This window comes from Calcarisporiella thermophila, assembly GCF_041956535.1.
Source record: "Calcarisporiella thermophila strain CBS 279.70 unplaced genomic scaffold VTP21scaffold_18, whole genome shotgun sequence".
Lineage (NCBI taxonomy): Eukaryota > Fungi > Calcarisporiellomycota > Calcarisporiellomycetes > Calcarisporiellales > Calcarisporiellaceae > Calcarisporiella > Calcarisporiella thermophila.
Genome location: NW_027192208.1, coordinates 149,036 through 172,278, shown reverse-complemented (window position 1 = coordinate 172,278; position 23,243 = coordinate 149,036). Strand labels below are relative to the sequence as shown.

Below are 23,243 nucleotides of genomic sequence, written 5' to 3'. Positions count from 1 at the left end.
AAACAAAATGCCAGTCACAACCAGATCCAATTCAGTACCAGAGAATAGACTGGTGAAGCACCATGCAAGCAAAGCGGATTCTCTTGTTCGAATTTTCAAAAGGAAGTGTTCCCAGATTCTACCAGAAAGCTAAAAAAAAAAAAAAGAAAACAGCACATGAAAATAGAAATCGAGTCAATGCAGAAGACAATAGAAAATTTCTTACAGAATATTAATATAATAGAGGGAAAAAAAAACATGCATAAAAACAGCAGAGGATTATATTATCACTGGGTAGAAGAGGTCCTGGGCTTCCCCTCATTCTCTCCCAACCATCTTATAAACACAGAATCCGGCGGCGTATCTTTCTCGCCCTCTTCAAATGTGTAACTGCTCGCAATGGCTAAAATGCGCCCATCAGGGCTGAAGGCGAGAGATGCGATCGAGGTCGGGTAGCGAGGATACTGTCTCAATCGCTTTTTGTTGAAACCGTCCCAGAGATTAACAACCCCATCAGCGCCACCCGAAGCAAAGGTACCGTGGCTATCAACAGAAGCAAAAGAGTGGGAGGTGAGTATATGTTTAGGAGGTTAAAGTAGGATGCGAGACTAACACTGGGTGGAACGCGAGGGCATTGACGGGAAATACGGTGTCCACTCCATCCACCACCTGGCGGTGACATTTGAACGCATATTTGCGGGACTGTGATTCTGGGGAGTTATCGAAGAACTCTACCGCCACACGTCCTTCAATAGAACTGCTTGCATACCCTACGGATCACAAAAAAAAGACATTGCGTCAGCCAACTACCCTAAACACCTCACCGCGTGGCGTTCATACCTTCGCCGTTTGGCATACACCGCACGCAGCGTGTCTGGAATTTAAGCGAGCTCTCTCTTCGCTGCAATGGCTCATCCATGTTGCGCACGTCGAAAATGTGAACAATTCGCTGAGCCATAGCCACCACTAGTTTATTGCCGACAATATCCATAGAGAAGATTTTTTCAGGCTGCGGGTATGTTCCAACCAATGCTTGTTGGGAGCGGGGGTCCCAAAATTTAAGCGTCTTGTCCCAAGATCCACTCACTACCTGATCTGTTAACAGCAAAAAGAAGGAGTAGTGAGTGAATGGTCAGTACGCAAACATGGTAAGCAATCTAATACTTGTTTCGTCGCAATAGTTTACGCATCGCACCGCTTCATCGTGGGCTCCCAGGGACTTTGACTCTCGCACCACGGTGACATCAAACATACGAACGCGCTTGTCAATCCCTCCGCTAAATACATTAATTCCATCTGCAGAAAAGCAGCCATCCAGCACGGCTCCAGCGTGATCGTATCGTGCGCGTAGCTGATTGGATTGTACATCGTATAATCTCACCATCTACCAGTAAAAAAAAAAAAAATGCATTGATGGACATTGGAAAGAGGATAAAAAAATAACTTCATCGAATTACCTTATCCCAAGAAGTAACCATTAAGAGTACGGGATCCATCGGACTGAACTGCATGCTGGTGATGCCATCGGTGGGCGGATCGTAGAGTTCGGGCTCTGTTTGTTGTTGCATTTCGATGACCGTTTTTTAATCCGTGCTTTCGGGAGTTGCTAGAATTTCCGTCCTTAATACATGGAGTGTGACGTGCTTCCATTGTGACGTTTATTTTTACCCAAGATTTTGCACTAGGCTGCTCTACCAAGTTACGGCCTGGACACCGAGGTGTTGAGCACACGTCGTCTCGATATGTGACAAGACCCTATAGGACTGCCACATTTCGTTGTTCAATGAACACGTACTTTGCCGATTTGCATAGGATTCAAACGATCGGCTAGGAGCTTTAGTTGAGCTGGAATAGGTGACAGGAGCAGCTGTGAAGTGTCCTTGGGGCCACAGGTACAGTTAAGGATGCTGAAGAGCACAAGTGTTTGTGACCTTTCAAACTTATCCACATGTCCAAGCTAGGGGCGAATAAAGGAAAAATGAATCAGAGGATCCATCCATGCGAGTAAAACATTTCCTTGCCGAGAAAAGCTTTGATGTGTCTCTACGTGGTCAGGGAGCAGTGTATATAATTTTCTCGTATTGTAGTGTCACCGCTGGCATAATTTGCAAGGAAAATATGGATCCGGACACAGTATATTCTGAAGATTTGCATTACTAATGGGTGTTCCAACCTAATCTTCCCGACGGATGAATTAACGCCTGTATACTATGTAAACGAGAGCGATTGAGCCTAAGAGAAGGGGAGGCTGAGGCGAGCGGTAGGTGCATCTTCTCTAGCGTCGAAATAGGAAGTGGAGAGACGATGGAGATGGAAAAGACCCTCGCCCTGGGAGAGCAATCGCTAACTGGATTATGCGGACATCTCCACTCGCATCTGATTATTTTCATTTCAGAACGGGTTTTCCATTTCATGTGAGAGAGCGGAGTAGAGCTTTCAGGGAATCTCTCGATCATGCCAAGAGAATCGTGAAAGCTAGAGAGCTCCCAGAAACTGAGTGGATGAGGAACTGCAGCCGATTCTTGTCCATCCTTGATTGTGCATATTGCCCGAGCTTTGTATTGGGCTCAAGAGATGGACAGTAATCGCCGGCCCCGGCGGCGGATCGCCCGTCTGATCCATGGCGGGCTCTCTCCCCCTGGAGCATCTTGGCCGGAGGCCCGCCCAAGATGACCATAGAGGCGCTCGAATGAGGGCGATCGCACATGCTTGGATTGGATTGCATAAGCAGGTAAAAACCAGCTTTTCTGCCTGAGAAGGTTGATATGCCGATTTCAGTTTGATTTTTGTTTTGCCCAGAAAACTCTGTGGTGTAACCCCGGCCGCAGATCGGCCGCCTCAATGCCTGAGATGCAGCCGAGTACTGTAGAGGTTCCGAGAGGACCCCAGGAGAGTGGTAGGTGCATGCGCGTGCACTCGTCAACGGCAGCCCGCACGCCTGGTTTGTTTGCGTTCCACCGCGGAAGAGCACTTTGTTCGGTGAGCCGACGGCCAGCCGCGCCCGCACCTCTGTAGGACCATGAAGGCTTGTGCGCTGGTAAGCGCTGCTCAACCCCAGGACGGGCGGAGAGGGCCGCTAGGGTAAGGATGGGCGGGGGACAGAGGGACGGGTGGTTGGCCGTGGGATTTGGGCCACCCTCGGCCTGCAGGCCACGCTCATTTGCTGGCGCGCGGCTTTCATGGTGAACGGCCACAAAATTAGAAATCCAGTCTTTCCTTATGCGACGAGACATGACACAAGGAGAGACAGCCTCGTGGGATGGAATGCTCTCCTGAAATCAATCTCGGAGAATTAAGGAATGAAAAAAAAAGGGGAGAAAAACACGGGTGAATGTTTCCGCTGGCCCGGTAACCGTCACCAAGCATTGGGCTCGTCGAGGATGCGTGCGGCAGAAGGTCTCGAGCGCCTCCCTCGAGGGGCGCCCCTGCCCCCTCCCCGCAGCTGGCCCGGGGGAAGGGCCGGTGTTGAGCAAGGAGAGTCCCGAATTTCAAGGTCAGCGGGAGGCCAAGTTCCATTTGCACGGCAGATCGGTGCGAGGAGGCGTGAAGAGGACAGCCAAAGGTTGCAAGCAAAAGCCGGAGAGGTAATTTGTGCACAGACGCTTTTCCAAACGGGACGGAGCCTCAATAGATCAGATTTTTTGCTCAACGCACGCGCAACTGGCTCTCTTTCCCCCCAAAGCCTTAACCTTACCGCCATCTCCCCTTCCTCGTCTCCCTGTGGTAGCCATCGATTCATATCCCATCATTCCCATCATCCTCTCACGCACTAGCTTTGTTTCCTTTCGACGAAGAAAAGGAGATGATGATCCAGCATTCAGACTTTTCATCCCGAAGCAACACCCCGGAATCCTCGCATTCTTCCGCCATCCCCACCGATAACGACGAGAGGATCCGGCAGCTGCTGTTGGAGAAGGCCAACCTTCGCTCTCAGGCCGAGCAGCTCTGGAAGATTGTGGAAAAACAGCGCACGCTTCTCCAGGCTCTGCAAAAGGATCTCGATGGCCTCACTGCAGAGCGGCAAGGCTTCATAAAGCGAATTGCGGAATTAGAGCAGCTGCATCAGGAAAAGTCCGCGGCGCAGGTCCCCGCTCAGCTGGATGAACAGGCTCCGAGGACCCACGAGAACCCTAGTGGGAAGAGGAGCGAGGAAGACGGGGAGAAAGATGAAAAAACGGCCTCTCCTTTGCTAGAAAAGAGAATCGTGAATCCGCAGGAATTGGAATTAATGATGGAAGGCCATGAGCAAGATTGGCTAAGCAAACAGCCTGTCACGAATCTGCGCTCATCTCCCCCTCAGGCGGGGAAGAGCGCAGAGACTGGTGGAGTCGAGGCGCAACCTCTTTGCCCGCCCGTCCCCCGTCGCTCCCCCTTTCGCCTCACCGTGGGCTCTCGAGATCTCTCCAACCTCGGCCTTAGCGATAACCAACAAGACGATATCCAATATCCCTATATGGCTGCGCACAGCCTGCTTAAGAATGCTTCAAGCTTACGAGCGCCTCCTGGTCGGCCCGAAGAGCCTCATCCTATACCTGCAGAGCTACCCTCGATAACGGGAATGGCGCCAACTAGACTAGAAGGGCCAGCCCATTCTCCAACCTCCATGGCTCCCGCCGGACGGGTCCCAACAGACACACCACTCACTCCCCCCATTTCGGCTGCTGCTGCTGCTGCTGCTGCCAAGTCGAACTCGCCTGATCGCAAGCGCCCCGTGCGTGATCGGCGGCCGCCCCCTGTCCCGGGGGCCCTCCCAAACGAGATCAGCCAATACATCACCGCTCAGTTGCCTTCCCCGCCATCCTACCATTTGCGCTCCACCTCCTTGGAGAGGGAGAAAGAGGCGGAGCCGAGCACTCACACATTGCCTCACCCCCCGAATCGACCCGTGTCGGTGAAAACCCCATCCGACGGCCCTCCCCCCTCGCCCGCTAGACAGACTAACCACCCGGCCCCCTCCACCTCTCCCCTGGACGAGCCTGTCTCGCCCTCCCGCCGCCCTCCCGAATTCGTCATTGTTTCCGACACCAAACCTTATGTCACCGAAACCTACACCACCGCCTCCGAGAGTATGTCGGGTGCAAGTGTGCGCGTCGTGACGACTAAGATTCTGCCGAGTGAGAAGGGAAGAGAGACTCTTAGCTTTACACTTGCCATCGTGAAGGAAAAAATGCCTTTGAAACCAAGCGCGGGCGAGCTTTCATGGGAGGAGCTAAGAATTCATGGGGAAGATACGACCGAGGAGCTTTGGAGAGTTGAAAAATTGTACAGCGATTTTGTGGCCCTGGACTCCAAGGTACCTGTCCACTTGCTTGGCTTTGAGTATCTTTTTGGTTTTTTTTTTTTTCACTTGTGATTGACCCCCCGCCTTTTCATGACGCGTAGTTAAGGAAACGGGAAGGTAAGGCCACCATGGCCAAAGTCGGAAAACTACCTGATGCTCGTTTGAACAATACGATTGCGCCCACCAAAGTCGACCAGCGCAAGGTATACATTTGGGTGTGCCCGTGATCTTTGGTACAAAGTACTAAGAAGTTTCCTATTTTATAGCGTCTATTTGAGCAGTACTTAATCCAGTTAATCACTATGCCACTCGCCAATCCCAGCATCATCTGCGAATTCCTCAGCACCAATCTTATTGATAAACCCACACAAAGCCCAGAGGTAGTTAGTAGTAGCAACTCGCCCCACCTGGGATGGGGTTCCTTTTCTTTGGTATGGCATCGTGTGTGATAATTAACTTTTGACTTTAGACGGGCTACAAGGACGGGTATTTGACGAAACGGGGCCGCAATTTCGGCGGCTGGAAGAAGCGTTTCTTCGTGCTAAACAACTCGCCCGTGCTCAACTATTTCGAAAACCGTGACGGAGAATGGCTGGGGCGCATCCTGCTCACCCATTCCAAGATTGGCCGCCACATCACCCCCGTCGAGTCGGCCTCGGCGGATAGCTATCGCCACGCGATCATCATTCTTGAACCCAAGAAGCCAAACTCGCCAGAGCTTGTGAGACACATTTTGTGTGCGTCTTCGGACGAGGAAAGAGACGAGTGGGTGCGTGCCTTGGCAAGGTGGATTGGCACGGAGGTGGAGGGCGAGTCCGATGTGGCGCATATGCCAGGAGGAGGGGTGGCGAGTGAGGAGAGGGGCGGGACGAGCATGAAGAGGTCGGCAAGCACAAAATCCCTGGGTAAAATCGCGCGCCCGTCCGTGGAGGAGCCGCAGGGGGCAGCGTATATGCCCCACCGATCGCACCAGCATGGCCAGCCGACGATGGCTCGCCGCATGAATGATCTGGAGGAGAGGAAAGAAGGTACCGCAGAAGAGATGAACCTCGCAACCCCTATCCGCCGGCGTAAAAGCAGCGTTAGCCGGGAGCCCAACTCCGCCCCCCATTCACCCCTTTACTCCTCCTCTCTGCCCACCAACATGCCCGGCCCTGCGGGCTTGTTTGGGGGTAGGTCGGGCGTGGATCACTCCGGCCCACCTCCGGACCACTGGCCTAGCTCGCCTGCCTCGATCACGTCGTTCGAGAGTACAAATCGCAGCATCGCCGTGGAGCATCGAGCACCCCTTCCCTCGCCACGAGCAATCCCGGGCCGTGGCGGTGCCATTGGAGGGGGCCCGGTGAATTCAGAGGAGGAGGGGTCGAGTAGGAATGCGGGTGGAGAGGAGGAAGTGAGAACAACCCGCGTGGGCTTTGGATTTGGCCGTGTGTTCAAGCCCGATGCCAAGCCTGCCGTGTCCCCTACTGCTCCCAACCTCCCGCCTGAGGAGGAGGTGCGGTATGTTAGTGGCAGCAGACGGGTGTTCGGCGTGCCGCTGATGGATGCGATTCGAGTGGCCCCTCTGCCTCAGGATTCCGCCGACTCCTCCCTCCTCCCCGCGGTGGTGTATCGATGCATCCAGTACTTGGAGGCCCACGAGGCGGAAAAGGAGGAGGGCATCTATCGACTCTCGGGGAGTAGCGCCACGATCCGAATGCTGAAGGATCGATTTAATTCGGGTAAGTTAAAGACGAATGGCCTCGCTTACTTTTGTTAATTGTTTGCTAATACGGTTTTGATATTCTTCCTCCCTTGGTGGGAATTGCTAGAGGGCGACGTCGACCTCCTCTCCAGCGACCAGTACTATGACGTCCATGCCGTCGCCGGATTGCTCAAGCTCTACTTCCGCGAGCTCCCCACCAGTATTCTAACACGCCGCATGCACATGGATTTCCTCCGTGTCATCGATTTGGAGGCGCGTGAGCATGTTCCGCAACTTCGCACCCTCATTGCTGCTCTCCCGCCTGCAAACTGTGCGCTGCTCCGGGCGCTAATGCGGCATTTGATCAAGGTGGTCAGGAACTCTAATGTCAACCGCATGACCACCCGCAACGTCGGTATTGTGTTTTCGCCTACGCTTGGCATCCCCGCGGGGGTGTTCACCCTGTTGATCAAGGAGTACGATGGCGTGTTTGGCGATGCAGCGAAGCGAGACGGGTCTCCGACCCGTGCCTCACCCACCTTGTCGTCGGATAGGCCCCCGGAAGGCTTGGAGGACACATCGGTATGGGAGACGGTGGAGATCTACAGCGATCGATCCAGTCGCAGCCAAAGCCGTAGTCGCAGCCGTAGCCGCCGACGTGAAGAGAGAGAGAGTTCCAGAGGGCAGGGCAAGAAATCAACGCCACACCCTATCCCACTTCCAGAGCGCCCTCCCCTTCTCCCCCCGCTGGACGGTGACCTTCTCGAGGGATTCAACGCCCTTGGTGCCAAGGAGCCTTACACCACCCTCCTGCCGCTGGAAGGAGTGGAGGGGACTAGGTCTGGATTTCGAAGCAAAGAGCTCGACACTGGGGCAGAAGGGAGAAAAAGAAAGGACTCGCTCTCGTCGGGGTTTGAGCCCACGGTCGCGCTGCCCGTCGCCCCCGTAGGCGTGCTAAGCTCTTAGTTCACCTCATTCTGCCTCCATCTCCCCCTCCCCCCCCACGCTTATTCCCGCGTGGTCGCACTTTTCTTTTTCTGTCACTATTGTGTTATGTGTGCTATTATTAACTCTATTTATGCATATATATTTTTATACATATATAACTTAATTGTATTATTATTTGTAATGGTGTTTTTTTTGCTATTCTTTCTTGTGTGCATTTAGTATATGCGCTAGTGCATAGCTGTGATGTGGTTATTCTTGGGTGTACGTCCTTGACAGGGCGAGGCGGAGGAAGTGGACGGACAAGTGTAATTCTAGTGATGCGTCATGCGGAGAAGATAGTGGAGGAGGACGGGAGAGGCAGTGCCGATGGTCGAGTGGATCATCTAGACGCTCTTTTGTGTTTGTTTGTTTTCTCGCCTTTAATACAGCTGGATTTTTTTCCCCTTTTATTTTGCGTATTTTTTTTTTTAACACTTCATCATGCCACTTCTATTGGAAAATATGTGAGAAAAAAAAAGCACAAACACAATGGTGAATTAATAAAATGAAAAAAAAAAAAGGAAACGAAGAAATGTCCCGTCATGATGTTCATTTTAAGGTGAAAACAGGAAAAAAAAAACATAGAATATAAAAGAAAATCAAAATTGATAATATAAAAGAAACAATGAAAAAAAAATTAAAGATAATACAAATACTTAAAAAAAAAGGAAATATATAAACTTTTTCGTATTTCAGTCCCAGGGCCGCCATGTGCCTCCGCCTCGCTTACTCTCTCCACCCTCTTCGGCCGGGGGGGATTCTGTGTCCAGCACCTGCGATGAGTCGCCCTCCTCTGGCTTCTCCCGCGTCTCCGGCCTCTCCCCCCTCGGCTCCTCTTTCCTACCCTTTTGCTCGCTCTCGGCGTTGGCGTCCCTTTCCGCGGCCTCCGCAACCGTCCTCAGCCCCGCGTGTCCTCGAGGCAGCGACGAGACCCGCATCCGGAAGGACAGCCAGGATGTATCGCTCCGCCGCCTCAGGCTGGGTCGCACGTCCTCCTCGTTCCATGCGCTGATCGGCGGCACCTCGGACCGTCGTCGCATTTGCCATGTCCACTCGTCGGCGTCCTCATGCATCCCGTGGGCATGGTCCGCGGCCGCCGACTCTTCCTGTTGGAGCATCTGCGCGGCACATGCCAGAAGATCCATGGGCGTCTTACTTGCGGGCATAAGGCGCGACCCGCGTGAATTCAGGCTGTGCGGCGGCGTGGACGGCGAGCTTGGCCGTAGCATTTTGGGGCCGGTGGGGCTGGTTCGGACCGTGCCCATCATGCCTCCCGCGGAGCTCATCGTGGCCCCTGCGAAATTGGGATACGAGAGGGGCGAGGTCGGGGTGACCGGTGAATCGGGGGCCGATGACGAGGCCACCCCCCCAGGGACTCCATACGCAAACCCTGTGGTTGCGGTGGAGGGGGGTGCGGCCGGCAGAATTAACGGCCGCAACGTTTGAGACATGCGCCTCTGGCCTTCAGCGCCCCCGCGGGAGGCTTTTGCTCCCGCTTGCTGTTGCTGTTGTGGAGGCTGTGGTGGGGGTGGCGGCGGCGGCGGCTGCTGTTGCGGCTGCTGTGCAGCGCCTGGGCCGTAGAAGGAGACAAATTGGTATGTGTTTTGTGTGTCGACTCCTGACGGTGCAGCCAGTGCGGAGGGGGGCTGTGAGGAGAGGGCGTTTGCAGTGGTGGTGGAGGAGGAGGAGGCAGAGGCGGGGGACGCAAGGGTGGGTGCGGTGGTGTGGAAGAACTTTCGGTTATCGTGCTCTCCCTGCATTTTAAGCTGTATTGCCTTGGCTCGGTTGGCCTTGGCGCGGCGATTCTGGAACCAGATCTAAGCATTCAGGAGGAGCATGCAGTTAATATTGAATCGGGTTAGCTTCCGACCCCAGATCAACCCATACCTGTACTTCCCGATTCGTCATCCCAAGCCTGCGTGCCACCTCTTCCCTCATTTCATAGCTCGGGGTGTCCGTCTGCTCATATAATGCAGTGAGCTCTGCAAGCTGCTCAGGATTTAATCTCCTTCTCTTTGCCTTGGTGGGCGTGTCGCCCTCCTTTTGTTGTTGTTGTTGCTGCTGCTGCTGCTGCTGCTGCTGTTGCTGTTGCTGTTGCTGTTGCTGACGTCGGCGTTTGCTCCCGCCGCCGCTGGTCGAGTTTGTGACGCCCCCCTGATTAGATTTAGATGTGGTGGAGGGGGGATCTTCGTCCGCAAAACTCTCGGGCGTGTTTATTGAGGAGGGAGGAACAGAGTTGCCCGAGGCAAATACAGTGGCCATAGATGGGGTGGTGTGGATGGGAATTCTTCCGGGATGGATTTGCAAAATTGAAATGCGGAGCCTGCCAATGAAGAAGTGAGACTTGCAGCTCAAACCTCCAGGAAAAAAAAAACAAAATATTGCAATAATGACTAAGAGGGCAAGGCTGCTAATAATGCCCTGATTACCTACTCTTGTGCAAGTGTTCGGAAAATCACGCCCGATTTCACACTGAAATCCCGCAATCAAACGTCGGAATGGCGCGTGGGGGGGCGGGGAAGGGGCCTCTTTTCCTTTGATTGAAAAAAGTGGGAATGTGTGAAAAGGTGTATCAAGAGCTTCATTCCGCAATTTTGGCAATCGCTAATTTTTGCACCTCGCAAATCAAAATTGGCATTCAATCACATTTCGCCATTCTCTCTATGAACTCTACTGGAAAATTAGAATTATTTTTAGTGTACGAAAAAGTATAATTTCAGAAAGAATGCGCGGCAGCCCATGTTTATTTGCGGATGCGATTGGGAAAAAAAATATATAAAAAATCGGAAACCAAAATAAAGAGGATCCAGCAATAATAGGGTGCTGATAACAACCGCCAAAACAACAGCGTCTATGGAGCCGAGGCCGACCCTTGGCCCTTGGTCCCTGTTACATATTTCAAGCCCACTATAGTCAGCATAAGCAAAAAGGAGATATTAAGTTAGCCGGTGTATCCCATTTGGGAAAAAAATATTTTCCATCTAATTCAGCTCATACCAAATCACGAACATAGCGATTCTCCTCCATCAGCCTTGCCAACTGCCGCATCGCCTGCATACGCTCCATGCCCCCGTGCTCCACGTATATGTCGGTGAGGGCGTCGTGGACGCCCTTGGCCATCCCCTTGGCATCCCCGCAGACGAAAACCATCGCCCCCCTCTCCTCGATCAGGCTGTACACCTCCCGCCCCCGCATCCGCAGATGATCCTGCACGTACTTGGGGCCCTCGCTGCTTTCGCGCGACACCGCCACCACAAGCTCCGAGACGATGTTGTCCTCCCTGTACCGCTCCAACTGCTCGCGAAACAGGAAGTCCAGCTCCCGGTGGCGGCACCCGTAGAAGAGCCAGATCTCTCCAAATTGCGCGTCCACGTCGCGCGAAGGATGGCGGCCACCAATGCCACCCATGCGGCGGCGCAGTGTGCGCTGCTGCTCGCGGTGCTCCAGAAAGCCAACAAAGGGTGCAACGCCGGTCCCCGGCCCGATGAGCAGCAGGGGCTTGCGCGTATCGGCGGGCAGGTGGAAGGCCTCGTTGGGTTTGAAAAAGACGGGTATTTCCACGTTGCGCGAGGCGACGTCGGTTAGCGGGTCTCCTGCGGGCAGTCGACCTGACAAGCCGTCCAACCAAGGGGTGCAGACGCCGCGTCGTGCAACGTTGTACGGAGATGGTGTGGTGTACTCGACCACGTTGAAAGCGAAACGGACAGAGTGTGCATTGGTAAACGGCGAGTTGGCGATCGAGTAGTAGCGAGGCTGGTGGGCCGGGAGGGTATCGAGAAGGCGCTCAGGGGGAGGGCAGCAGGAGGGGAACGTGGTGAGGATGTCGAGCAGGTTGGGAAGCTGGTCGCGGAGCTTGTTGAACTCCGTCGCACCTAGGGAAACGGGTCGAGGTGAGGAGATCCGAAAGCAGGTTTAGACCAACTAAGCAGTTTCGAAATGGAGGTTACCTTGTTTACTGCACAAGAACCACAGCAGCTTCTTCTCGTCGGGGTTGCTGGTGTACTCTGCAAGCATACGGAAGAGGGCTTTCCGAGGGATGCCCACTAGGTCAAGTGCATATGTGAAGAGTTCGCGGAGGGTAGTGTTTTTCGCCTGCTTTAGATGGGATGGAAGGCCTAGTGGAAGAAAAACATGACCAAAGCATTAGGACCAGCCTTTGATGAAGCTTCAGCCAAAATCAACCTACTTGCGTCCCCTTTGACCCCCTCGACCTGAATGCGTGCGTCGGGGTTTTCAATGTTGAGTCGCTTCAATAAAGCAGATACAAGCGATTCTTGGTTAGGGCAGATGATGCCGAACGCGTCACCAGGCTCAAAACAGGGTTGATCGCTCTCAGGGATTTCCAGCTCCAAGTGCAAGGTGCGCTTGAGAGCGCCGGCCTTTGTCAACACCTGAGCCTTCTTAAGTTTGGCCATTTGGATGGGGGTGGGGGTCGCGACGAACTCGGGGAGGCGGGAGGATCGAGCCGGCTGTGAATCGGAGGGGGTGGATGGTATCGAGGTGATACGGCAGAGAGGAAGTTGCAAGCGTGGGAGTCCGGTTAGCTCTTTGGCCGAGTCCAACTCTGATCTGTCAATGGCGATAGGATGGCCGACGGCTTCGCTGGCCATGTTGCTCGAGTCGATCCGTAGGCCCTCGATGTTCACCGATAGATCATTCTCGGGCTCTGCTGCCCCATTCACAAATGTCTCCGACTTAGCAGTGGAATTGGGCTTGGGCTCCTCTACCTCCTTCTTGTCCACAGTAATAGGTGCCTCGGGTATCGAACCGGGTATGGCTGCACCTTCTTTTGATGATATACACACCTTTGCCAATGCTGGCCAGAGACCGGCTATCCAAGGTTCCACCACAGCCTCCAGTCTACACAGGTGGTAGAAGAGAAACCGAACTATAATCAATAAGGTTGCCTCAGAGATATTATGTAATAAAAGAGAGTCGTTACCCCGTAGCGTCATCAGCCAAACCTTTCTCGTAGAACATCACTGCTCCTTGATCAGCTAGTCGCTTCTCCAGCCTCTTTGCGGTATTGTTGAAATTGTCATAATTAGTATCACCGAGGCCGAGAATGGCTATCCGCGCTCCGGTGAATGGACTCTCCTTGCCTTTGGAGAGCTTGCGCATGTACCTCCAGAATTTGGTCGAATTGTCCGGAGGATCGCCGTCCCCGGTATTAGAGGTAACAAATATGTAGACTCGCTCCGACTCAAAGTTGATCTGTGCAAGTTAGAGTTAGGGAAGGTCAAGATTCAGAGTGCACCCGAGTCAGAAAGTCACCTTTTCATAATCATCCATTACAATGCATTGGCCCTGGTAGCCTTTTTGCTCGGCATCCCGCTGTATGCTCAGGGCAATGGATTCGGCTGTTCCTGTTTGGGACGCATACAAGATCACGTAGGTAGATGAGCGGTCCTCCACGGTCATCTTGGTTGGTTGGGAGAGTGAGGAGTAACCAGTGGAATGATTTTTGTGACAACAATCTGATCCAATGTGACTGTGAAGATAACCAAATTGATTCTCAGCTCCATCCGAATATTAGAAAAGACTACTTTATTATTTTTTTTCCCCGAGCCATTAGGGGGGGGGGGGGAGACATACCAAATATCAATCACTCATCCAAAAACAAAAAAAAAAGTCGAGGTCATCGAGAGAAATCCCATCCGCAACCGCGAAAGATAAAGTAGAATTGAGATAAAAAAAAAGGCGAACTGAATTCTTGGAGGTAACAAATGCCACTGATAACTATTAGAATCCCAAGAACTCACCCACCGCTATCTTTTTGTCTTAACGACGGGAAAAAGGAGGAGGACTTCGGCGCATCCTATTTTCAGAATGGGGCCGCCCGCGTGGAGGAGGACTCATGCGTCCTTGACCATGGGGCGGAGGGGGGCGCCTGGAGGCATATCTAGGGGGCGAACGGCCTCGAGGAGGGCTGACGGATCGACGATCATACCTACTAAACACGCGCATAAATTAGGAGACATTAGGGAGAATAGAAAGTGAAACCAATATGGATGTTTTACCTATAGCCTCCATTGCGGGCATCATCCCAACCTCCACGATACCCCGCACTAGGGGGAACGTCACTGGCGTGGATAAAGAAAAAAGTAAATAACCAGCGCTGACTGCATCCAATGAATCTAGCACTTGGAAGAAAACGGTATTTACCGTGGTGGAGGCCTTGGGCGATCCGAGTAGCGGCGCCCAGGGGGAGAAATTCCCCTGTCTCTGGACGGGTAGGGAGCATATCTATCTCTGCCAGGGAAGGGGGGACCAGGGGGATGTACGGGGGAACGCGTGTCATAGGGTTCCATTCTACTATATGGAGGCGGAGGATAGCGACGATGGTCATAGTCATCTTTATAATGGGAATAGCCAGAAGGAGGAGGAGGCGGATAATGCCCAGGAGGATAGTCTCGACTGTATCTGTCTTGGGGAGGATAGTCTCTGCGGGAGTATCCTTCGTCATACATCCTACCTCCAGGGGGAGGCGCTCTCTCGGGTCCACGGTCATACCTTGGGTGATATCTGTCCTCTCGTGGGGGATAGTCCCTACCATATCCATTGGCAGAGGGCCGATCATGGCGGCTTCTGGGGGGAGGACTATTGCCAAATGGGAATAAATTAGAGATCCTGTTGTGTATACATTTGCTGTACAGAAGGGTAGAGCAGGCTTGGATATTCCAAAACACGGGCAAAGGAGGAGTTTGGATAAAAAAAAGGAGGTTGGAAGAAGGACACAAGCAAACATATCCAGAGGAGAAAACGTGTTCAACTCCATCACTCCCTCTCTGAAGATAACAAGGATGCTAGCCACTTGAGCCCAAGAGCTGATTATGAATGTTCGGGGGCGCGCTCCATGTGGAGGGGAAAGGGAGGGGAAAAGGAATTCTCCAAAGACGCACATGCAACTTCTGCAGCGTGAAAGATCATCTTACCTGGTGTTGGAGGGACAATCCCGAGCAAAGTGGCCTGGACGCCCACATTTGAAACATTCATTGCTTGCGAAATCTCTCCTTTCATGGCGTGGAAGCTCCACGCGGATTTTGCTGCCTCCAATCTCTGCACCATCGCAACGAGAAACTACATTTTGGCAATCGCGCTCATTTTCAAATTCCTACCGATGAATAATGTTCAATCATTTTTTGAGGTTGATCATGTCAGTCCCCCCTTGTTCCGTGGCGTCATCAGGGATTAGAAATAGACGAAAACTTACAACAAAGCCGTAGTTCGATTTAAGATTGACACTGACTACTCGGCCGTGCTCATTGAAATAATCCTCAACCTCCTTGATTGATATTGATTCTGGTAAATTTCCTACCCAGATTTTAGACATGATGATAGCAGATGATTTTTCCAGGCTTCGAATACTAGATAGAAACGTAGATGATGGATGCAACTGGAAAAGAAGCGCGAAAAGCTAAGTATGTTGTGGAGCTACAGTAGTCAAGGAAGCTCAAAAGGGGATATGGACTTCAAACGAACACTAGAATAGGCGTAAAGAAGCTCTTGGAATGGGCAATAAAGATCAATTAGCTAGCCTTGAAATCCTTTTCTGATCACTGGTAAAATTGGTAGTCCTAGGCCTAGTTCGTGCCGGGTGAGCTGTGATGAATCTGTTTGCAGGGATGGAAACAGAGTCGGTCAATATTTATGCTCTTTTCACACTGACGTTAGTGCAAGAAAGAACGTGGAAACCAAACGAGATTCCGGGTTTTGATTGGGGGGGGGGGAGGGCTTCTGATTTAGTACCGGAAGAAAAGTCAACCTTCAGTATTTCTCCAAAATCAACCCATGCCCATATGGCCTCCGTTTTTTCTCTCCTCTTCTGGTACAACTTCTTCATACCTACATTGAGAAGAGAGCACGAGGATCTACCCGACTGTCCAAGTGCAAATATCGTTTGGTATATATGAAAAGACTAACACAATAATGCAGGGATAAATGTTTGTAACAATCGCCCATTCCCAAAGCTTGCCAGTACATACTCGACCGTGGTTCTCCTAAACCCTTTTGTCATTAGCATAAAAGCCGAGCCCATTTTATCTACTGTTAAGCTTTCTCTTGTTTGCAGCCGTATAAGATAATAGCGCTACTCAATTGCACTCTAAAAGCGCTTTCAAATTTCTCCGAGGGTATAACGCTTCCTTTGACCTCTGCACACCCAATATTCAAGATATCAGTTGCTGAGAGGAGATTTCCAGAGTCGCGACTAGAGCCAGAGGCGTCCTGTACCACTTGTATTTGCTTCAGCTCTTTTTCCGCATCATGGGTTTCAATTCTACCATAGCCTATTTGCATACTAGCTGCCTACAGTATTGCCATGGTAATTGATAAATCAAGCCGGATAACTACGCCACATTAGCAAAGTTTTCTCTTCCCTTCCAAGCTCAATACCTTTAGATTCAAAAGGATCTTTGGGTGAAGATACCTTCACTCAGGTTGCGATCAGCATATAGAAAATATTAGGAAATAATGCCGAAGTATTATTGCGGTAATGGAATCGATTGCGTTTCTAGATTATCGAACTCTTTATCTAATTTTTTCATTCTCTCTATAGATTATTGCGACATTTTTCTCACTCACGATAGCCCTTCTGTGCGAAAATCACATAATCATGGCAAGAAGCATCTAGAGAATGTAAGAAATTATTATGCTGAGCTGGGGCAGGAAGAAACACAGGAGATTATCGATCAAATCACCAAAGCATATGAAAATTCTGGTGGTGCGGGTATGTTATAGTAGCGGTGTAAATTCCTCTCTTCTCTCCGCAACTTACTCTTTTATACTTTGCTTTTATTCTCCCCCCTATTTTTCCAGTCCTTCCACCTCAGTACAGCGGTGTTCCCGTCTTTCCTGGTATGATGTTCCCATATGGTGGTGGTGGCGGTGGTGCCCCTTACTATTCCCGTCCACCTTTCGGTGGCCCCATGCCCCCATCTGGAGGGCCTCCACCCGGTATGCACGGTCCACCTCCGGGGATGCCTCCCTATGGAGGAGGGCCCCCCGGAGGACCTCCAGGTCCCCCCCCTCCTGGCTTTCAACCCCATTCGGGCGGTGGGAGACCTCCAGCAGGCCACTCACAACCTCCATGGATGCGCCAGGGAGGACGACAACCCCCTCCACAGTCTCGATAATGTTTTCTCCTTATTTTGTAATTGATTTTTCCTATGTGTGCAAAAAGAACAGAGCATTTTAAGAATCAGATATATTACTAAAACAGTGCGAGGAACAGAAAAATGAACATGTCCTACATATATACACACATATATGTAAAATGAAAAAAAATAAACAGTAAAATGATGCTACACTGCTGAAAGTGACATTGTCAGCCGAAAAAAAAAACAACACATTCAATAATTTACAAAATCGGGTAACAAACGTGCACGCATCGCATCTCCAAACTCATGTTCAGGAAGAAAGAAATCCGACTCGGGCATCTGCGGCAATCGTGCTCCAAAAGCGATCACCAAGCGGGAGCTCTTTCGGCCTCCCGATAGCTGAGGAGTGCTATGCTTGAAAGTAGTCAAATGGGGCCTAGACCGAGAATGAATTGATCGCGGCGACAAGAGATTAGAGACCGACACAGGTGAGGAAACGGCAGCAGTACGCCGTCCTGCCGAAGAGTTGGAACGTTTTCTCTTGATTCTATCCGCGCCTTCGTCCTTTTTACCCCCCCTATCCTCGTTCTCTTTTTCATCGCCAGCCAGTGGCCGATTTTCCTCCTCAACATTTCTTCCCTGCTCTTTCTCCTCCCGATTCCCATACCCTAATTCATCCATCCGCCGTAAAGTATCCTCTGCTTCCCGTAGCAAATGTCGTTGGTACTCTAATCGCTTTCGCTCCCTTTCCCCTTCAGCTGTCCGAAATGCGGCCATGGGTAGAAGTTGATTGGCTTCCACCATATTTCGCAGCTTCTCAACTTCGAGCTTCTGTCGGTAGCGCTCGTGTGCGAGTCGTTCACGTTCACGATTTTTGGCCATTTTGGCAGCGCGCTCGTATCGGCGGTGACGTTTTAGGTAGGCATCGTCTGAAATATCCTCTAACTGAGATGAGAATAAAAAAATTGATCTACGAGATGTTTCTATTGATGCAAAGATAGGGCTGGTTTACCTCCGGCTTATGATAGATTTTGCTTCTTGTCACGATCGTATTGCCTAAAATCTCCTCATCCCCAATATGTCGGAAGCGTGGTACCTCAATATCGGAAGCTATCATTTCAGTTTCGGTTTGTCGTTTTTGATCCGGTTGCCGCACCCGCTCTTTTCTTAAATTACATTTTATCAGAATGCTTTCATCCTCTACTATCAACATGACATCCTTTTCTAAAATCTCTTCCATTTCTTCTTCATCCGAGGTTGATTCGAGATTGCTGGAAAGCAAACCCTGCTTTCGCGCAGGTAATATTCGCTTCTTGAACGCTCTACAGCCTTCGCTCTCCGACTCTGGGCTTCGCCGTCTTCGCCGTCGATTCCCCTCGCTCTCCGACCGCTTCAAAGCCGCGTCATGATTGGGCAGTGGGCTTGGGCACGATACATAGCCATTTTCATTTTCTGTCGTAATCATACGATGTAGATGACGAGCGAAGCGTGGCGTTTCCTGTGCGAACATCGCATCAAGACCGGCGGTTGTGAACCAGCGTGCAAATGTATGAGGCACACGTGTTCGCTGACTAAAGGTGGATGAGGTAAAAATAACAATTAGTAATTATCTTAAAGTTAGCTTCTTAATTATGCATAAAATCATATTCATCGCTGATGATAGCCATAGCTAAAAAATCCGGCGCTAAAAGCCGAAAAACCACTTACCATCGTGAACTAATCTGAGGCTCATCCGGTATTCGCGAGCGTCCGACCGTTAATCCGCCCATAAAAGATAGCAATCTGTTGACCATGAATTGAAAATACTACGAATTTTAATTAGGGGCTGAAATTGCTGGTTGATTCGATTCGATGAGGGCAATTCAATCTCATCATGAAGGTCACCACCATAAAGACTTTAATAAAAAATACAGACTGCGCGAAAATTTGGCAGTTTTCAGTCTCTGATATCGATCTCGTACGTCATATTGCCCAAATATATTCGAAATCATCTTAAATTGTCTTAGCTGAGAAAGCGGGATCGATTTCACATTCTAAAAACAGAAATTCGATGCTTTAGTTGAAATCAGCTATGAATGATAGAGTCTCTTCAAAAGGGCGCAGAGACTAAACTTCAAGAAAATTTCATATCGATGCGTTGAGAAAATTCCATTTGGTCCTGGAGTCTCGTTTCGATACGTGTTGATTTTATCCGCAGAAGTAAAGAGACATGGCATTGACTCCTTTTTTTACATTAAGTTACCCCTCTAGCAGTTGCTAATCTCTATATCGGTATTGTATTGTTATTTAATTACCAAATATACGAACCCTATTATTCTCTTTTTTTCAAATGCGACCCTGGAAATAAAGTACCTTTGACTAAGTTGCATCTATGTATTCACAATAGGGTTAGTTTGTAGCCGCTTGATATTGAATGCAACTATTCTATAAACAATCAATAATTCCTACGAAGAGCACGGCAAAAACTCGTGGTTGGATGTCGCCTACGCTAATCGAACTCACAACCTAGCAATTCGGCTCCAGGAACCTAAAGAGCTAAGAAAGATGTTATTTTGGTTTCTAGTGGCGCAGTTTTATATGCATGTATTAAATACCAATATTTCGTTAACAATTCGTGGTCAAATTGGGGGACTAGCTCAAATGGTAGAGCGCTCGCTTAGCATGCGAGAGGCACCGGGATCGATACCCGGGTTCTCCAAAAATCTTTTCCAAATTTTTTATAAAACGCTTCAAATGATAACAATTGGAGCAATAGCATTTTGTTTTTTATATTTCATATAAATTTTGAATAGACTTATAGGTGGAGTTCCCGCTGAGACGGATAAAAGTACTTTAAAGAATTCCATTTGTCCTATTTGTAGTTTATAAAGTCACATAAAAAAGAGAGAAGAAAAAGAAAAGAAAAAAATAAGCACAAAGAACAGAACGTAGAAAAAAAAAAGGATTAAGAGAAATGAGTGAAGGAGGATGGAGGCTTCATAATCACTTGGTCTTTATCCGCACGTATTTACCCACAATCAATGCATGATCACGTTCGTACGGTTCGAGGGTCAGTTGCTCCTGAGGCTTGATCTTCTCCTCTACCATCTTCTTCACTTCTCTTGCGAACACAGTGGCGGCATCCACCGTGCTGTCGATGCAGCTCGCCTTGACCGAAATCACGACGTGTCCGTTGTTCTTCAAGAAGTGGTGTGCATTGAGGCCGACAATACGAGCCTGGTCGGGTTGTGCCACGTCGGCAAATACGACGTCAACAAGACCTACCAGCATGCGGTATTTCTGTGGGTGCCGTGCATCTTCGATGATGGGGATGACGTTGGTGCGCTTCTTGGCCATGTTGATGAGATCGCGGCCGGAACGGTGGGAAAACTCAACTGCAAAGACGACTCCCTCGGGTCCTACGATGTCGGCCACATGCGACACCGTTGTGCCGGAACTTGCTCCCAAGTAGAGGACCTTCTTTCCTGGAGCAATGTGAATGTTGTCCACCCCCCCAAGGATACCGGCAGCCAACTTGGAGCGGAAGGGATTCCACACACGGTACTCGGTCTTTGTGCTGTCAGGTCCCTCCACTGAAATTCGCTTCTCGCCATATACGGACTCACCAGGCGTCATATTCTTGGTCACCAGAAGATCCTCCTTGCCACGTGCAACAAACACACCTTCGTGACGATGTGGCTCAACCACCACTTTGGCTCCTCCTTTGGCTCCTCCTCCTCCTCCTCTAGCACCCCCGCGTCCGCCACGACTTCCTCCTCGACCTCCACCACGCTTCTGGACTCCACCACGGCCTCCACCACGGCCTCCACCTCTTCCTAAAAATTATTTCAACAAGAAAATAAATAGTTAGGTGAACATTCTTACTCGATGGAGCAAGAAAAATATGAAGTTTACCTCCACCAAAACCTCCACCAAAACCTCCACCGCGGCCACCCCCACGGCCACCACCTCGTCCTATCGAATTCAGATAAGAGGGGACAAGAATGATTAGAATGAATCAGCCTTAAAATGGCACTATAATTATAGAATAAACTAACCTCCACCACGGCCACCTCCACGACCACCCCCACGACCTGCTGGATCTAGAGATAGAGAGGAGAAGAGAAGTGAGTTTAATTTAACTAAGAGGAGCAAGAGCGGGTAAGAAAACACATACTAAAACCCATTTCGATATGCTATGTATATGAAGATAAAATTAGAAAATGCGGGGGGTACTTCAACTGAAGATCTGGGAGATCCCTTGGCAAATCCCGAAATTGCAAATGAACAGTAACCTCAAAGAGGAATGCAGATCACAATGGGTCGGGAAAAAAAGTAAAAGGGAGGATAGGATGTGCTTGTGAGGGGTGTAAACAAATTTTCATTTTTGCAGTCACAGAGCGTCACGAAACCAATTTCGAATTCATATTCCCCATTATTACTTGTCGACGCTCAATATATTTCGCAATCCCCATTCACCATCTATACGAAGATGGCCGATCTAGATTATCTATTTCAAAATGCCGTAGAACGAATAAATAGTGCCAAAATATCACTCTCCAGTGATGCCAAACTCCAAGTTCGTTCATTGCCTTGAGGTGATTCCAATTTACCGTAGTAATTTGTATACCTGTAGCTATATGCTCTGTACAAGCAAGCTACTGTCGGTCCCAACACCACACCCCGGCCTGGGCTATTTGATATAGTTGGGAGGGCTAAATGGGACAGCTGGAAGAAATGCTCGCTGAGTCAGGATGAGGCTAAATCGAGCTACGTTTCATTGGTGAATGACTGGATAGGAGGAAACCAAGAAGCACAGGGCCGCGAAGAAGCGGGGAGTGAGCAGGGAAGTGGCGCCCGATTTTCCCTTGCGAATGCTGTGAGTAAATTAGCTGACGAAGAGGATGAACACAGGTTACCATTTTTCTTTGGAGCTACTCTGATATCTTTTAAGGGAGGCGAAATTAAAAATATTTCGCGAATAGTGACGAACCGAAGGACATTTTCTACTACGTGAAGCAGGGGGATGTTAAAGAAGCGGAGCGACTACTAGAGGGACGCGATCTAAATGAGAAAGACGCACAGGTAGATATGATTTCCGCTGACAACATCTACCTGTGATATTAGCATTGAAAGTTGAATGAATAGGGGCTATCCCTACTACATTGGGCCTGTGACCGAGGCCATGCGCCAATGGTTGAAATGTTGTTGGCTCGAGGAGCCGATGTGGATATCCGAGACGAGGATGGGCAGAGCCCTTTGCATTATGGTAGGGAATCCTTTTCTTGGTCTTTTTATTCGGAGCTAACTATACCTTCGAGTGCCTCAGCATGCATGGCAGAGAACCTCACTCTAGCCAAGATTCTCGTGAGCAACCGCGGCGATTTGGCTGCTACAGATCATGAGGGCACGTCGGCACTTGAATTATGTCCAACTGAATCCATGAGAAAGGCGCTGCAGTCATCATCAAAATAACAGATTCGATTTTTCAAAATGGAGGATTAATTAAACAATAAATGATATATAACCAACAAGAATAAATACTCGAGAAGAATATAAAGGAACACGAGGAAGATAAAAGAAAAATATTACAGATACTGGACATGTGTTCTGTTGCTAAGATACTGCAACACGTCGCTTTCTCCTTTCCAGCAGGGTGGCGCGGTCTATGTTCAAATTAAAAGGCTGTGCCCTATACCGGGCCTGATGCTGTTTCATTTGCTGACGTATTGCCATATGTTGTCGCTGTCGCTCTTGACCTGCATGTCTATCGTAGCTCTTGTTAATCTTGTCGGTATTCTGTGATAACGTTAGGTTTATATTGCCGTATGCATGAGAGGGGTGAATATAGATCATGGGCTGTTGCGCCTGTGCCATTCCACCACCCTGGTTTGCTTGAGGTGGAGAGGGCTGTCCCCTATGAACAGAGGTCTCCGGTTCTTCAGTGATGGACATTTTCTCTCCCATTTCTTGAAGTCGTTCCACCACTCCTCTCTCTTCCTCCATGAGCTGAACCGTATAGCACACATCAAATACCTCCTTCAATGCCGCCACTCCAGGTGACAGCATTGAATCGTCTTTGGCATTCGCTTCATTCTCCTCAGTTTTCTCGGGTTCTTGTGCTTCTAGTGAAGAAACGCTGCTTCCAACGCCAGAATCAGCGTCATTCTCCTTCGTTGCCATTTCAGGTGGAGCCATTCGCTTGTCATGGAGAACTGTGGATGTAACCCATGGG

General features: G+C 50.0%; 11 protein-coding genes and 1 non-coding gene across 12 annotated transcripts; 4 read left to right on the top strand and 8 right to left on the bottom strand.

Moving 5' to 3' along the window:
* Window positions 1–266: 266 nt before the first annotated feature.
* VTP21DRAFT_3580 (uncharacterized protein) lies at window positions 267–1,547 on the bottom strand (the record flags this gene model as incomplete). Its single annotated transcript, XM_069393898.1, has 5 exons — window positions 267–522; window positions 593–749; window positions 820–1,074; window positions 1,144–1,363; window positions 1,437–1,547. The coding sequence occupies 5 exons, from the start codon at window positions 1,545–1,547 to the stop codon at window positions 267–269; spliced, it is 999 nt and encodes a 332-aa protein (XP_069249018.1).
* A 212-nt stretch (window positions 1,548–1,759) lies between these two features.
* VTP21DRAFT_3579 (uncharacterized protein) lies at window positions 1,760–3,212 on the bottom strand (the record flags this gene model as incomplete). The annotated part of the gene is made up of 3 exons (XM_069393896.1): window positions 1,760–1,936; window positions 2,438–2,726; window positions 2,797–3,212. 3 exons carry the CDS (start codon window positions 3,210–3,212, stop codon window positions 1,760–1,762), a joined length of 882 nt encoding a protein of 293 aa, XP_069249017.1.
* A 66-nt stretch (window positions 3,213–3,278) lies between these two features.
* VTP21DRAFT_3578 (uncharacterized protein) lies at window positions 3,279–7,910 on the top strand (the record flags this gene model as incomplete). Its single annotated transcript, XM_069393895.1, has 6 exons — window positions 3,279–3,702; window positions 3,753–5,272; window positions 5,362–5,463; window positions 5,527–5,640; window positions 5,730–6,981; window positions 7,072–7,910. The coding sequence occupies 6 exons, from the start codon at window positions 3,279–3,281 to the stop codon at window positions 7,908–7,910; spliced, it is 4,251 nt and encodes a 1,416-aa protein (XP_069249016.1).
* A 713-nt stretch (window positions 7,911–8,623) lies between these two features.
* VTP21DRAFT_3577 (uncharacterized protein) lies at window positions 8,624–10,193 on the bottom strand (the record flags this gene model as incomplete). The annotated part of the gene is made up of 2 exons (XM_069393894.1): window positions 8,624–9,748; window positions 9,819–10,193. 2 exons carry the CDS (start codon window positions 10,191–10,193, stop codon window positions 8,624–8,626), a joined length of 1,500 nt encoding a protein of 499 aa, XP_069249015.1.
* Window positions 10,194–10,829: 636 nt separating this feature from the next.
* On the bottom strand, window positions 10,830–13,352 carry VTP21DRAFT_3576 (uncharacterized protein; the record flags this gene model as incomplete). The annotated part of the gene is made up of 6 exons (XM_069393893.1): window positions 10,830–10,838; window positions 10,929–11,803; window positions 11,879–12,046; window positions 12,118–12,791; window positions 12,874–13,145; window positions 13,206–13,352. 6 exons carry the CDS (start codon window positions 13,350–13,352, stop codon window positions 10,830–10,832), a joined length of 2,145 nt encoding a protein of 714 aa, XP_069249014.1.
* Window positions 13,353–13,712: 360 nt separating this feature from the next.
* Window positions 13,713–15,264, bottom strand: VTP21DRAFT_3575 (uncharacterized protein; the record flags this gene model as incomplete). Its single annotated transcript, XM_069393892.1, has 5 exons — window positions 13,713–13,884; window positions 13,952–14,014; window positions 14,097–14,531; window positions 14,867–15,045; window positions 15,145–15,264. The coding sequence occupies 5 exons, from the start codon at window positions 15,262–15,264 to the stop codon at window positions 13,713–13,715; spliced, it is 969 nt and encodes a 322-aa protein (XP_069249013.1).
* Window positions 15,265–16,403: 1,139 nt separating this feature from the next.
* On the top strand, window positions 16,404–17,065 carry VTP21DRAFT_3574 (uncharacterized protein; the record flags this gene model as incomplete). The annotated part of the gene is made up of 3 exons (XM_069393891.1): window positions 16,404–16,422; window positions 16,489–16,659; window positions 16,749–17,065. 3 exons carry the CDS (start codon window positions 16,404–16,406, stop codon window positions 17,063–17,065), a joined length of 507 nt encoding a protein of 168 aa, XP_069249012.1.
* A 216-nt stretch (window positions 17,066–17,281) lies between these two features.
* Window positions 17,282–18,822, bottom strand: VTP21DRAFT_3573 (uncharacterized protein; the record flags this gene model as incomplete). The annotated part of the gene is made up of 3 exons (XM_069393890.1): window positions 17,282–17,974; window positions 18,042–18,600; window positions 18,737–18,822. The coding sequence occupies 3 exons, from the start codon at window positions 18,820–18,822 to the stop codon at window positions 17,282–17,284; spliced, it is 1,338 nt and encodes a 445-aa protein (XP_069249011.1).
* An 832-nt stretch (window positions 18,823–19,654) lies between these two features.
* VTP21DRAFT_t203 lies at window positions 19,655–19,727 on the top strand. The gene has a single exon. It is a non-coding gene; the product is annotated as a tRNA-Ala (tRNA).
* A 284-nt stretch (window positions 19,728–20,011) lies between these two features.
* VTP21DRAFT_3572 (uncharacterized protein) lies at window positions 20,012–21,195 on the bottom strand (the record flags this gene model as incomplete). Its single annotated transcript, XM_069393889.1, has 4 exons — window positions 20,012–20,844; window positions 20,924–20,983; window positions 21,067–21,111; window positions 21,186–21,195. The coding sequence occupies 4 exons, from the start codon at window positions 21,193–21,195 to the stop codon at window positions 20,012–20,014; spliced, it is 948 nt and encodes a 315-aa protein (XP_069249010.1).
* A 305-nt stretch (window positions 21,196–21,500) lies between these two features.
* On the top strand, window positions 21,501–22,483 carry VTP21DRAFT_3571 (uncharacterized protein; the record flags this gene model as incomplete). The annotated part of the gene is made up of 5 exons (XM_069393888.1): window positions 21,501–21,587; window positions 21,645–21,922; window positions 21,994–22,093; window positions 22,157–22,277; window positions 22,338–22,483. 5 exons carry the CDS (start codon window positions 21,501–21,503, stop codon window positions 22,481–22,483), a joined length of 732 nt encoding a protein of 243 aa, XP_069249009.1.
* Window positions 22,484–22,624: 141 nt separating this feature from the next.
* Window positions 22,625–23,206, bottom strand: VTP21DRAFT_3570 (uncharacterized protein; the record flags this gene model as incomplete). The annotated part of the gene is made up of 1 exon (XM_069393887.1): window positions 22,625–23,206. The coding sequence occupies one exon, from the start codon at window positions 23,204–23,206 to the stop codon at window positions 22,625–22,627; it is 582 nt and encodes a 193-aa protein (XP_069249008.1).
* Window positions 23,207–23,243: the final 37 nt, after the last annotated feature.